General features: G+C 43.4%; 2 protein-coding genes across 5 annotated transcripts in view; both read right to left on the bottom strand.

The window, feature by feature from the left end:
• Positions 1 to 955, bottom strand: part of ramp1 (receptor activity modifying protein 1) — a 55,217-nt gene extending 54,262 nt beyond the window's left edge. The window contains exon 1 of the mRNA XM_017702975.2: positions 723 to 955. Coding sequence (XP_017558464.1) covers positions 723 to 768 — 46 coding nt within the window. The 5' untranslated portion in view covers positions 769 to 955. The remainder of the gene's footprint in view (positions 1 to 722) is intronic.
• A 5,778-nt stretch (positions 956 to 6,733) lies between these two features.
• epb41l5 (erythrocyte membrane protein band 4.1 like 5) overlaps positions 6,734 to 14,303 on the bottom strand; it is an 82,284-nt gene continuing 74,714 nt past the window's right edge. For 2 of the 4 annotated variants that reach the window (XM_037539121.1, XM_017703017.2), the window contains 5 exons: positions 12,533 to 12,614; positions 11,233 to 11,310; positions 9,716 to 9,778; positions 8,730 to 8,860; positions 6,734 to 7,854 (listed from right to left, as the gene is read on the bottom strand). In XM_037539121.1, the coding sequence (XP_037395018.1) occupies positions 7,788 to 7,854; positions 8,730 to 8,860; positions 9,716 to 9,778; positions 11,233 to 11,310; positions 12,533 to 12,614 (421 nt within the window). In that variant the 3' untranslated portion in view covers positions 6,734 to 7,787. The remainder of the gene's footprint in view (positions 7,855 to 8,729; positions 8,861 to 9,715; positions 9,779 to 11,232; positions 11,311 to 12,532; positions 12,615 to 14,303) is intronic. The other 2 variants (XM_037539122.1, XM_037539123.1) reach the window with 2 other exon arrangements.

The following is a 14,303-nucleotide window of genomic DNA, read 5'->3' as shown; positions in this document are numbered from 1 at the left end:
TAAAATCAATTTCCAGAGGTCCACTAAGGATGAAACCCAGTCCAAGACTAGGCTTTAAGGGCAACTTCACCATCTTTTCAAAAATCTTACATAATTAAACGGCTGAGATGTAAACAAAGTCATTCAGAGCGGCTCGGTGCGAAACGCTCCATCGTTCCGGAGAAACATCCCGAGTCAGGATTGTTCACAGTGGTGGTGATAGGAACCAGACGTCCACCTCTAAAAGCTCCTCACAGAGAGCTACTAATGGGTGAAGTGGTTCTATATGTGCTTTTATGAGGGGTTTGAGAAATATTGGCTTTCAATGTATTTTAATCCATTTCTTTTGATCTATTCGTGGCAGAGGGGTGCATGCAGGGTGATCAAAGGCAAAACAGCCCCCCCCCCCCTCCTTAAACGTATTCTTTCACATTTCTGACATTTTCCCATCATCACCGGTGGTTTGGGTTTTGGGTGGATAGTGAGTAGCAGGCCAGATTTGTGCTGTAGACACTGTGACCTCTGGTTCCTGACACCTCCACCGTACAGAGTCTCTACAATGAACCATTTCACAGCCGGAATCACTCAGTTCACATCTCAACCACTGAATTATGCAGAATTCTTGGAAGTTTGGTGGAATTCCCCTTTAAACCGGTGCTGTGTGGGGAAACCGGGCCAGCGAGCTAAGCTGGCGTTTACTTCGCCCCGCTGGAGGAAATACTATTTAAAAGGTAAAAACTCACCCATTATCAGACAGAGAGTGGAAGCGGAAGCTCCGCCGAGCCCCATGCTGGATAAAAGTGGAAAACGAAGAGCAACAAAAGGAAGTTTGTGGAGTCTTCGAGTGAAAAACGACGACACTTTATCAGCTCAGCTGCAAAACCATCTTCTCAGTAGAACCTGCCGCTGCGTACGGCTAACGTCTCTCTCCCTCTCTCTCTCTCTCTCTCTCTCTCTCTCTTCTCCCCCTTCTCTCTCTCTCTCTCTCCCCTTTTCTCCCCCCTTCTCTCTCTCTCTCTCTCTCTCCCCTTTTCTCCCCCCTTCTCTCTCTCTCTCTCTCTCTCTCTCTCTCTCTTCTCCCCCCTTCTCTCTCTCTCCCCTTTTCTCCCCCCCTTCTCTCTCTCTCTGCCCCCCCTTCTCTGTCTCTCCCCTTTTCTCTCTCTCTCTCTCTCTCTCTCTCCCCCTTTTCTTTCTCTCCTTTTCTCTTTCTCTCTCACTCCCTTACTCTCCCCCCTTTTTTCTCTCTCTTTCTCTCTCTCACTCTCTCTCCCTTTCTCTCTCTCTTTCCCCCTCTCTCTCCTTTTCTCTTTCTCTCTCTGAGGAAACACCGACCGTTAAAGTCCGTTAGTGTAACGTTACTCCGGTTTTCTCCTTCATATCGTCTCACGCTGCGCTCGGAACCCCCTCACTCCGTCCGGAACCGGGTCAGAACTGAGGGAACTGAGTCCCGCTCAGGCTGGAGGACAGAGAGCCGCTCAGCCCAGAGAGACGCGGGAGCCGCGCGCGCACTGGAGCTCGAGCTCTGAGCGCGCGGCGAGCACAGCGAGAGCGAGGACTCGCGCGCGCACACCCGAGCACGCACGCTGGAGCGGAGTGCGCGAGACCGCGCGCGGTCAGTTGTAGGCTATGCGCTCCTGAAAGAGGGTTCTTCAAATGTTCTCTAGCAAAGAGAACGGGTCTGTTTAGAACCATGCGTTCTATATAGAACCATTTATGTAACTACAGAACCCTTGAAGAACCATATTTTTAAAAATGTAGCACCAAAAAGCGTTCTGCTGCTGTTGAGATGTAAAGCTTTTAACACCAGAAAACTCTGTTTGGTGTTATCTAGAACCACATGCAACAAATTCTCCAGCAATCTGAAGAACAATTTCACCTCGTAAAGAACCGTTTAATCATACAAATGGTGCTTTGAAGAACTTCGAATGTCCTACATAGAACCATTGCCTTTACTAAAGAACCCTTGAAGTCTTGTTTAAGTTCCATTCCGGACAGTTTATTAGAGTGAAGGTTCTAATGTAACAGACTTTAATACAGAACTTCATGTTTCAAACTGCTGCATCATAAACGGCACAAATAAACAGACAAACAGATACATAACGCAAACGATTAGCCCAATACACACACACACACACCATCACACACACACACACACACACACACCATCTCACACACACACACACACACCATCTCACACACACACACACACCATCACACACCATCACACACACCATCTCACACACACACACACACCATCACACACCATCACACACACCATCTCACACACACACACACACACACACACACACACACACACACACACACACACACACACACACACACACCATCTCACACACACACACACCATCACACACACACACACACCATCTCACACCATCTCACACACACCATCACACACACACACACACACACACACAATCATCACACACTCATACACACACACTATCACACACATACACCATCTCACACACACACCATCACACACACACCCCCTCTCACGTATTCATGTATTCAGTCTATTTTAAACCCCTCTCTGAGACCTCAGTCTCTGGTCAGGGCCATCAGACGGCCAGTCCTCTAAGCGCTCTGAGCGCTGAGTGACTCTCGAGCTCCCTCTGCTGGAGCCTGCAGGCCCTGAGGAGATAAAGGGGGTGAGAGAAAACACTGTACATGATTTTATAGAAAAAGAACATTAATTCTGCTTTGAAAAAATATTTAAGGGAAAAAAATCCTAAAATTATTTTTTCCTACAATTAGGATTAATTAAACACTTAAGCTACATCCATTAAACACTTCAATACTGTGGGGGGGGGGGGGGGGGGGGGGGGGGGGGGGGGGGGGGGGGTTAGACTAATAAAAATATTTTTAAAGAAATTCGTTTTTTTTTTTTTTTTTAAAGAACGTGAATTTTGGGAAAACACTTGAAATTTAGGAGGAAAACATTCATTTTAAAGAAAGCAATTCCTAAAAGAAGCCATTTGAAGACTTTTCTCACCGTAGACGAGTTTAAGGGAAAAAGCACCAAGTCTGTTAATATCAGAGAAAAATGCGGCTCATTCACGAGTTTATTTTTGGGTAAAAAAAAATCCTAAAATGTACTATTTTATTTTTTTCCCCAACTAAAACAAACATTTATTAAACCTGATAAATTGAGTAAAAAAGAGAAAAAAAGTGTTTTGAAAGAAAAAAAAAGAATGTCATGTTAGAAAGAAACACTGTTTATATATTGGGCGGGGGGAGGGGGGGGTTGGGGGGGGCATCATAATAAAAAGAAACGAGTAATTTCAGCCATAAAATGAACATTAATTAGAAGAATTAATTCCTAACGAGCAGAAGTTGTGAGATATTTAATAGAAGAACCCTGCTTAGAACATAAAGATAACACTGTACACTATTTTAGGGGTCAATAACATTGTTAAATCCTGGGGGGGGGGTATTTAAAAAGTTATTTTAAATAAGTCTGAGACGTTTTTCCCCCTCTGAGGACGATGCTCTGATGAAGGTGTAGGTGTCCTCACTGATCAGATGTATAAATTCCTTGCTGCGCCTCCGTTTCCCCAGCGACAGTCTCCATCTCCGTCTCCTTCAGGTCCCTCGCCACGTCCTCCAGGTTCAGTCTGAATCGTCTGAGCCAGCGGCTGTAGCTCTGCTTCAACTCGCCCAGTTTCTCTCGGCAGCTGCTGGGTTTCTTTGAGATGCTCTTCTGCTTGGATGCTCTGGTCCTTCAGTGAGCTGCCTACAATTTTCAAGCCACTTATTTCTTCATCCTTTTGTCTCCGAGTGAGTTTTAGCGAATGAATCTTATCCTGGCATTCGCGGCAGAGCTGCTCTAACTGCTCTACTTCACCTCTCAGCTCCTCACAGGAGGCCTCCGCTTGGTGGAGGGCTCTCTCTTTCTCCTCACACTGGACTCTTGCCTCCTGGATCTCGTTCATTTCTACAAACTGCGCTTTTATTTTCTCCAGTTCTGCCAGCTCGAGCATCTTAGCATTGGCCTGTTTATCGTTCTGCAGCTTCATCTCTGCTAGATCTTTCTCTTTGTCCTCCAACATCTTCTCATGCTCCTTCAGGTTGTCCTCCAGCTGCTCTATCTTGCTGTCCTTTCCTGCATTGCTGCTCTAGTTCTTCCACCTTCGCTTGCATTTCCATCATTGAGGCCCTATACTGGGCCTTTAATTCCCACTCACTCACTTTCTCCAACATCTCATCGCTTTGTGATCGCAGCTCTTCAAGAAGGTGGTCCTTTTCCTTCAGCTGATCTTCATGAAGTGATATCGCCTTCTTTTGCCATAATCTTCTCAAGTAAAGTTCTCAGCTCCTCTACAGCTTTCTTTCTCCATGAGCTAAACTCCATGGTCATGTTTCAAGTTCTTGAGAACTTTGTCTTTTTCCTTAATCCCGAAGAGGAAATCTGTGCTCATCTTCTTGACGTCTCGCTCATGTTGCTCCCGCAGCTCCTCCAGCTCTTTCCTATGGTCATCAAGTTGGGAATACATGTAATTGGCATCCGTGGAAAAGTGGACGCCACTGTTTTCCTCAACTAACTCCTCCACTCGTCTGAAAAGTTTATCAGTCTAAGGTTTGTCCGTCCATGATTTGTTGACTTTAGATTTAATAACTCTGATGTTACAACCATGAAGAATTCAAAACAGGCTCCTATTTGTTTCCTATCTGGACAGTATGGACTGGTATGTTCGAAATCTTAGTGATGTTTACGTGTGGCATCCGGCTCCTATGTGAAAAAAGCAAGGAATATAATACGACCCTTTAATGTGACATGTATGTATGTATGTGTATAATTATATTTATATATATATATATATATATATATATATACACATATACACATACACACATACATACATACATACATACATACACACACACACACACACACACACACACACATACATACATACATATATATAGAGTTTGTCCACCCTACTGAGGAATACTGAGTTTACTTGGTCTACTGCTTCATGGCTGAGCAGTTGTTGCTTCAAGGTACTTCTATTTCACAATAATAGTACTTACAGTTGGCTGGGGCAGATCTAGCAGGGCGGAAACTCACACAAACTGGCTTAAGGCAAAGGCGGCATCTTATGACTGTGCTGTTTAAAGTCACTGAGCTCATCAGTACGACCCTCTACTGGCAGTGTTTGGCAGTAGAATGCGTCGTACTGATGAGCTACTGGGTTTTACACACACACACACACACACACACACACACACACACACACACACATATATACATACATATATATATATATATATATATATATATACACCCACCCACCCACACAGTGTCATTCTGCTTTCTTTGCAGAGAATAACGAGGGAGATCAGACAGTCATACTGTTAAAATACATTTTTACTTGGAGAACAATCTATATGAGACAAAGTGACTGAAAGCTCTACTCAACGTTCTTCAGCTGGTGTACACACATGATGCACATCAGTGCTGTGACGTCTACAGACGTCATAACACCTACAGCAAACTACAGAGGGTGAAACGGGGCTCTTACAGAACAGAGACGCAGAAAAGGAATAAATTACAGCCGGACAGCTACAGAAACAACTGCACCTGCTGATTACACACTTCTTACAGATGAGGTGGCGGAAATAAAACCTCTGAGCTGAAAACGACTCCAGAACATTCACAGCGCGACAGCAAGCTTTCGTTCAGCACGGCTTACAGGAACACTGTTGTACTGGTATTGCTGGTTATGATCTATTTAAACCCAAGGCATTAATTAATATTGTAATCTAAATGTATACAGATTCATTTACTGGGTGATAAAACTTGTGAAAATACCACATTTTAAAAAAGATTTTTTGATTACTTTTTAAGTGAAACGGATGGATTTTATCATGAGTTAAATTTTTAACAAAAAAAAATATTGCTGTCTCACGTTTTCATGTCACTACCGAAACAGCAAGTTTTAGTCTGTAGGCGGAGCCTTATTTTAGCCACACCCCTGTGTAAGTGAGGCTGCATCCCCATCCCTCAGGGCCACATGGTGAGCAGTTGTTTTGAAGTAAATGTGTCGTGGTGCAGTGGGTAGCGCTGTCGCCTCACAGCGAGGAGGGTCTGGGTTCGATTCCCCGGCCGGGTGATCAGGGTCCTCTCTGTGTGGAGCATGTTCTCCCCGTGTCTGCGTGGGTTTCCTCCGGGTTCTCCGGTTTCGTCCCACAGTCCAAAGACATGCAGTCAGGCCAATTGGACACGCTAAATTACCCCTGGGTGTGAGTGACTGTCTGTGTCTGTCTGTCTGTCTGCCCTGCGATGGACTGGCAACCTGTCCAGGGTGTCCCTGCCTTCCGCCCGATGACCGCTGGGATAGGCTCCAGCAACCCCCCATGACCCTGACGGAGAAGCGGCTTGGAAAATGAATGGATGGTGTCCCAAAGTCTGAAAATCAGTCTGTGACATTAAAAATTGTCACTACTGAAACACATTTTCTGCAATTAAGCACTTTTTGTGTTCAAAGCTACGTTCACTAGTCAGTCACTGCCGAAAGATTTGGTAAAGCTTCGGTGGCGTTGCGATTGTTTCGGTAGTGATGAAATGGAACGTCCAGTCATTTGCTTTAATAAAATAAACATCATTAAGGTCTTGGGTCACTCAAAGCAAAAGGATTTCAGTCTAAAGTCCAAGTCCGAAACATGTTTCGAACGGACTTTTACCCAGTTTGACAAAATAATCCACAAACGTGCGACACAGACAGCGAGCTCTAGCAGAGAATACAGTAAAGTTTTATTCAAAAGCTTGTGTGACTGTGGAGGTACCTGCGGACAAAACGAGACACAGGGCAGGCGAAATTCATGAAATTCAGCCAACCTGCATTGCAACGTAGCCATAACAGTTTCAGGCCTGCTCTTGTGTTGTGTCCATCAGTGGTCAGTTCTCAGTGTCAAGACTATGTGACGATTATCATTATGCACCACTACGAAAAATCCAGTGAATAAATTCCAGTTGAACGCAGCAAAAACAACACACTGTAGTGGATTCTACAGCCTTAAAACAAGCAATATCTTTAAAATCTGTGACGAACTGTTAAAGTAAGGCAGGTCGTAATGCAGCTACAGCTCTGACGACGATAAAAACATGGATATTTTGAATTTAAAAAAAAATTAAAACACGAACAAAATTGGCTCAATCGCTCAAAGACTGCATGTCGTTCCAGTGCTACATAATAACGTCGTCCTCTAACAAAAATCCAGTATGAGATACTGTACTTAAAAAGCTTAATACTGATCACTATTTAATAAGCTAATAGAAAACCAAAGAAGATAAAAAGGTAAAAAGTCTGTAGGAAGGTCTACACAGGTCTATAAATAACCGTCTCCAGTGTTGGTGATCTGTAGTGGTCCAGCAGGTTGCTCTTTCACAGTGATCTAACTAACGTGGCGCGTGAGAACAGCAGGTGGCAGAGCAGCACCACAGCTGTCCGAACAGAAGTTCCTTCAACGGCCAAATGGCGGCCTTGCAAACGCCGACCCCAGAACAGCTGCAGAAATCCTGAATCATCATAAAATCAAAGTCCGCTCTTGAGGTCTCAGAGCTGGAGGGCCCCATCAGAAGCCGATTTGTGCTGAAGGTGGATCCGCCGTGTCCCAGAGTCCAGCTGGTAACATCAAGTCTACTGAACACAGTCCTTAACGTCTCTCTGTGCTTTAAACCCAGAGTAGGCTGGAATGCCGTAAGCTGGAATGTAGCAAAGTGGAAAGGTGTGATGGCCCTAAGTGTTCGGCTGGCGGTCAGAGAGACTCTGAACTCGCGGTTCTCAGAGCTCAGTGGTCAGCAGACCCTTGAGTTTGTGGCCGTCCTCCTTGGGTTGGTGAGCCACAACGCTGTAAGTGAAAGAAGACACAATGAGGCAAAATACTGGAGCTGAAAGGACTGTAAGCTGGTCAAACCCTTGAATGATGCTTGTGATGTCTAGTCCAGAGGTCAGCAATGTGGCTCTTTTACTGCCCTGTTGTGGCTCCACAACAGAATTAGATTCGTAGGTAAAATTAAAATAATCCTCATTTACAGTAAAATAAAGCTCTGCTGATCCTTAAACGCTGGAGTTAATGTAGATCTGCTGATTCACCCTTTAACCCTGAAGATCAGCGCAGACGGCTGGTCACCATAGCAACACAGACAACAATCTCACCTAGCTAGCAGCTAATGAAACGGCAAAGAGAGAGATTTAAATGAACACCGATAATTTGGACTTATAATCACTCCAGCTGGTTTCCTGATACGTTTAACCTGCGACGAGAAACTGTCAAACACTAAAAAGTCACAAAGCTGAAGTCAGATCCTTAGTCGAATTTTCCCGTTCCACCTTAAATGGTGCAGCAGTTACATTCTGGCCTCTCAGGCACCATTTAAGGAGGAACGGGAAAATTCAAACAAGCAGCTGGCGAATGAAAGCGACTTGTAACACGTCGAACGCTGAGAGACATTTTCAAGAAACTTCCACTTTTGAGGAAAAGTTTCCTGCTGGAGATGCGAGAAAAGCAGCTACAGCTGAACGAAAGCTTAAAGCAGAGCAAAGTAAAATGACAAAATATTGTGGCTCCCAAACTGGGTTTGACAAAATGGCTCTTCTTAACATTTGGGTTGCTGACCCCTTAATAGAGTAATGTCCACTACAGAAGCATCAAACAGATATTAGTTCAAAAATGCTGGATTATTCCTTTTAACACTAAACGGAGTGAAGCAGGCTAACACAAACCTGGTGGCAATCACATTATGAGTGTGAGAGAGATGAGGGAGGGAGGCAAGAGCGCCCCCTTCAGGATGGTGAGGTGGCATCTTTGCTGCCGAGTCAAGCTCTAGGAGGCCGTTAGTAAAGGTGCCGCTCTGCTAGAGAAGGGGAAAGAAAGGGGAGAGTGTAAGAAGGTCACTACGGTCACTACAGTCACTACGAGAGAGCGGAGGAGCGAGAGGAAGAGGGCGGGTGGAAAAAAACAGCGGCTAGAAAAGTTTCAACTCTGCCTCTCATCCCAAAGAGAGAGGAGTTCGGCTGCGGAGCTCATGATATTAAAGGGCAATTCCATCATTTGTATAAATTTCTATGTTATTAATTGGTAAAGATGTAAATGAAGTTGTTCAGAGCGGTTTGGTACGAAATGCTCTGTTCTAGAGAAACTGGCCCAAGTCAGAATTTCAAGTGGTGGTGATAGGAACGAGACGCCCACCTCTAAAAGCTCCATCACAGAAAGTTCCTACATTAAATATATAAAATTGTATTTATTTATTTATTTTTTTACTCCTCTGTGACACCACATCTTTGGGGTGTGGACAAAACAACTTAATCTTGGGCTTTGAAAAACACTGATCGACATTTTTCACCATTTTCTGATATTTTATAAACCAAATAATTAGTAAATAATAGGTAAATAATTAGTTGCAGTGCTACTGTTAACTATATAAAAGTGTGTGTTCCATTTTACCCCATGTCAGGTTGTGTTTGTTGAGCCGCTGTTAACAGCTACTGTGCCTCTCAAAGGGGGTGGGGGCTCCAACTCCATGTGCTCAAATTAATTACGAACGTTGCAACATGGTGGGTAATCAAATTAAAGGAAACATGGGTATTTAAATAAAACATATGGAGCTTGAGAGCGAGGCTTTATTAATGAGATCAAACACGGCTGTGAGATCCAGTTATATGAAGCACTTATGGAGCCTGAATCCTCCCCCTCAGCAGCCTGAACTCACCGGGGCTGCTGGAACGATCCACCGAGGGGTGATGATGGGCTTGGTCGGCTGCACCTGCGGGAGCTGTAAGGAATAATAGCACGGAAGTTAATAAAGAACAACTTTATAAATGAAAACAATTCATTAAGCCTCTTCAGAACCACAACAGCAAAACAACAGACTGTGAAAGCACATTAACAGAGGAATTCATTTGAGAAATAGAAAATAAAAATGACACAAATTTCCATTTTCTTTACATGCAGTCCATCAGTCAAGACAGATGGTGTCCAAAACGAGCTTCTTTATTTTAGACCTGGAGGCTCACGCTGCTTACAAACCCTAGACGTCAATAGGCACCCAAATCCATTCCATAAATACATCCCTAAAACTTCTCTCAACCTGGTTAAACCACATTCAGGTATTCATGAACAAGGAATAGTGTGTGACTAGTCAAAAAAGTCTGTAATTCATTGGTGAAGATTCAAGGTCATTCCGAGTGGTTTGGAATAAAATGCTCAATTCTAGAGAAACTTACTCTCAGAATTGCTCACAGAGGTGACGATGGGAACCAGATGTCCACCTCTAAAAGCTCCCTCATGGAACGCTAGTACATCAAATGCTTATGACTATATTGTCTGACGTTGTATTGCGATAGTCTTGCAACACTTTTGGCCTAAAATGTTTTATTTTTTTTAACCATTCACTGCAGCCAGGTGTTCGAAGGCAAAACAGAACCCAAAGAAAAAAATTTCACAATCACCCCCACACATAAAAACTCAGACACGCGGAGGTCATTTTGGACAGTGAATAAAATGGCTATGCCGACATGGTGACCCCGGTTCCCATCACCACCACGGTACATCTGAGCCAGTACATTTCTCTACAACGGACCATTTCACAGCAAACCACCCTGAATGACATTGTTTCCATCTCAGTGATAAAAGTATGTATAAGTATAAGCGTGTTGATGTGGTTTAAGACACCGCATGACTTACCCAGACGCGTACATGCATGTGACACAGACCTATGGATGCTACAGAGGGCATTCGGCTGTTTGTGTTTACAAATAATCATTAATATTTCATTTTTCAAACCAAAGATTTCTGTTTATAAATAGAAACGGCAGAAACCATTAATCTGATGTTGTGCCCATATGTCCACTAATTTGGTACAACGCCTGTAAGTCATACTGTGTCCTAAAGCACATGGTCAGGTCTAGACAACATTAATGAAGGCTTGTATGTGGTTTGAGCAGGTTTACAGAAGATTTGGGCTTGTATTTACAGAAAACATTTGGGTGACCATTGACTTCCTAGCATTTGTCAAGTATGTATAGTCTCATAACTCCAGTTCTAAACTAAAGACGCAAACTTCAGACGCCAAATGTCCTGATTTTCCAATACATTTTTGTAAACAATAAAAGTTTTTGATATATCTATTACAAAATTGTGTAAAACTCTGTTTTTAGGGTTTTTTTTGGGTCCTTAAATGAAATGCAACAAGGCTGTAACAGTGGTGTGAGGGGTCTATGGACTTACTACTGGGGTAGGATCTGTGAAGTCTATCAGGTTATCAAGCAGGGGGGCTGCACATGCCTCCTGCTCCTCCGCTTTGCCCTACATCAGGAAAGACAAACTTTTATTATATGTTTATGGTAACATAAATACGTACGTACTCTGTTAGAAGATAGATAGACAGACAGACAGACAGACAGACAGACAGACAGACAGACAGACACTTTATTGATCCCGAAGGAAATTTAGCAGCCAGTAGCAGACGCACAACACTATACAGTAACCGTAAACGAGTGTAGACATATAACAAGAATAAATAAACCAGATCCTCTCTACAGGCATATATACAAATAGAAAAATAAATAAATAAGTAAGTAAGTAAATAATACAACAGTCTGCGATATCTAACCTGAGATGAGAGACGTAGCGCAATAATGACTACAACAATTTACAGGTGACGGCGTATAAGGACCACAGAATGAATAAATAAATATGTGGGGGGTGAACAGAGTGAAGACACTGAACATGTTATTTTGTATCTTCTTCACAGAAAACGAGCAAAGGCCAAAGAATCTGAGGTCGAGACAATAATACATCAAATCATTAATAATGGGACCCGCAGACCCGAACACCACACAAGGGTTAAACTACTTTGGCAGACCTGAAGTCGCCTGCACCAAATTTACTCCCACCCACCTCAATTCCAACTAAAGAAAATGGCTGAAAAAAGGGATTAAAAAAATCAACCAACGGTATTTTTTCTCTGCCAGTTCATAATAAAATGCCTAAAAACTACAGATAATAGAAGAAAATAATGAAAATGAGCAGACGGGACTAATATTTCCTTGCGAGATTGTTTACATGCTGTTCTCTGGCAGCCTCCGTTTAGACATCTGAGGAGCTGCTGTGGATGTTAGTTTGATGTTTGAAGGTAAAACCAGGGTCACTGTTAGAGCTGTAAGTAAATTCACAGCACAAAGCATTTAAGTTTTAAAGCTTAGTTCATGAAAAACCTCAGGGTTTGGTCTTTTTTGTGTTACCCATGATGTCGTCTTTGGTCTCCCCAAACTTTGTACAGAGTGTTGAAGGTTAAACTTTGTGACGCTGTTAAAGGAAAAATGAAGGAAAGCTAATATTGTCCAGCTCGTCATGCAGACAGAACCGTGCTTACTGGCCTCCCATTCATTCTAAGCAAGTTGGCACATTTTTGAGTGAATTAGCGCTGCAATGCATGAGTGAGTGAGTAGTGCGAGTGACGGCATATTGCAGTCTAGAGACCCAACAGCTGGAGTGCTGCAGCCGAGCACACAGCGGCCTTTGTTACCTTGGCTGAGTGAGCTTCATTCACTGGCTCTGCTGGCAGACTGACCACAGAGGAGATGAACTCATCCGCTTTCACTTCAAGGCTGGGGAGACAATAACATACACATTTCAGTCATTTCAGTTAAAACGTCTGTGGCAGTGTCTGGCCTGCCAAGGACTTAAAGGGGAAATCCACAGATTTTCTAAAATTGCAATCACTGAAATGTAAACAAAGCCATTCCAAGTGGTTTGAGGTGAAATGGTTCATTGTAAAACTTGCTGACAAAGCAAATATAGTCATTTATTTACTATGCAAAACCACCAGTGGAACCAACATGTGTCAGTTTTTATTTGCAGTGTTGATAATAAAAAAACAGGGATAAATCTGAAAAATCCTTTTTTTCAGGGGGCTATTTAGCCTCCAACACCCTGCATGTACATCTACGTTTTAAGCCAGGCTGTGCGATTATACACTGTGCGATTTTAAAAATCTTGTTCTTTGGTGACCCACACCGTATGTTTGAATCGCCCCTCATGTTCAGACACAGCCTGCGATTTATGTGCTCACACTGCACGCGAAACGAGGCGCCTACAGATGTCCTAATTAAAACACTGTCTGAATCTCGAAAGGCTCCCTGCTCCCTACATAGTGCTCAACTTATTAAAATAGTCCCTCCTTCATCCATAAAGTGCATCACATGGCTAATAAACAGCCTTCCGAGATTCAGACGTGTGTGCACAGTTCCATACTGGACAAGCAGAGCACTGTATTGATATAGAAGCCAAATTCAGCCATTGACAAAGTGCTAAACCAGCTTGGGTAACTTGTGCCACACTGTGCACTGAAGCTGAAGAGCAGGCGGCTCTACAAAGACAAAAAAACCCACTGAATTTATTTATACCACCAATTCAACTCAGTCAGACGGAGCAAACTCGTCATATACAGACACTGATGCCACAAACATGGACTTCATTGCCTCCCCGCAGGAGCTGTGGCTGTGATAAACACAGCCTTCTTAAACACCTCAGTGTCACTGCTGGACTGAGAACAGTCCACCAACCAAAAACATCCAGCCAACAGCGTCCTGTGAGCACTGATGAAGGACTAGAGGATGACCAACACAAACTGTGCAGCAGCAGATGAGCTGTCGTCTCTGACTTTACATCTACAAGGTGGACCGATAAGGTAGGAGTGTCTAATAGAGTGGACAGTGAGTGGACACAGTGTTTAAAAACTCCAGCAGCACTGCTGTGTCTGATCCACTCAGACCAGCACAACACACTAACACACCACCACATCAGTGTTACTGCTGTGCTGAGAGTGATCCACCACCCAAATAGTACCTGCTCTGTGAGGGTCCATGGGGGTCCTGACCACTGAAGAACAGGGTAACAGAGTATCAGAGAAACAGATGGACTACAGTCTGTAACTGTAGAACTACAGAGTGCAGCTATACAGTAAGTGGAGCTGATAAGATGGACAATGATTGTAGAAACAAAGAGGTGGTCATGAGGTCATGCCTGATCGGTGTATGACCTTTAGTTTAGGCAAGATTAATACACTAATTCAATATCAGAAGCATAAATAACATTGCAGATCTCCATACAACTGTGAAACACTGGGCTTTTAATTACGCAGCTTGAGAGCAATAAATGCAGCCTAATTCACATCTGCTCTCCTTCTGCCACTCTAGAGATAATTAAACCAGCCGAACTGTAAAAGTAGAACACATTAACATAGACACAATGGACGAATTATTCAAATCCAGAGCGCTTAGTCAGAGCGGTGACGT

This window comes from Pygocentrus nattereri, chromosome 6 (genome assembly GCF_015220715.1).
Source record: "Pygocentrus nattereri isolate fPygNat1 chromosome 6, fPygNat1.pri, whole genome shotgun sequence".
NCBI classification, from domain to species: Eukaryota; Metazoa; Chordata; class Actinopteri; order Characiformes; family Serrasalmidae; genus Pygocentrus; species Pygocentrus nattereri.
Note: the sequence above shows the minus strand (reverse complement) of the source record. Positions and strands in the feature narration are given on the sequence as shown.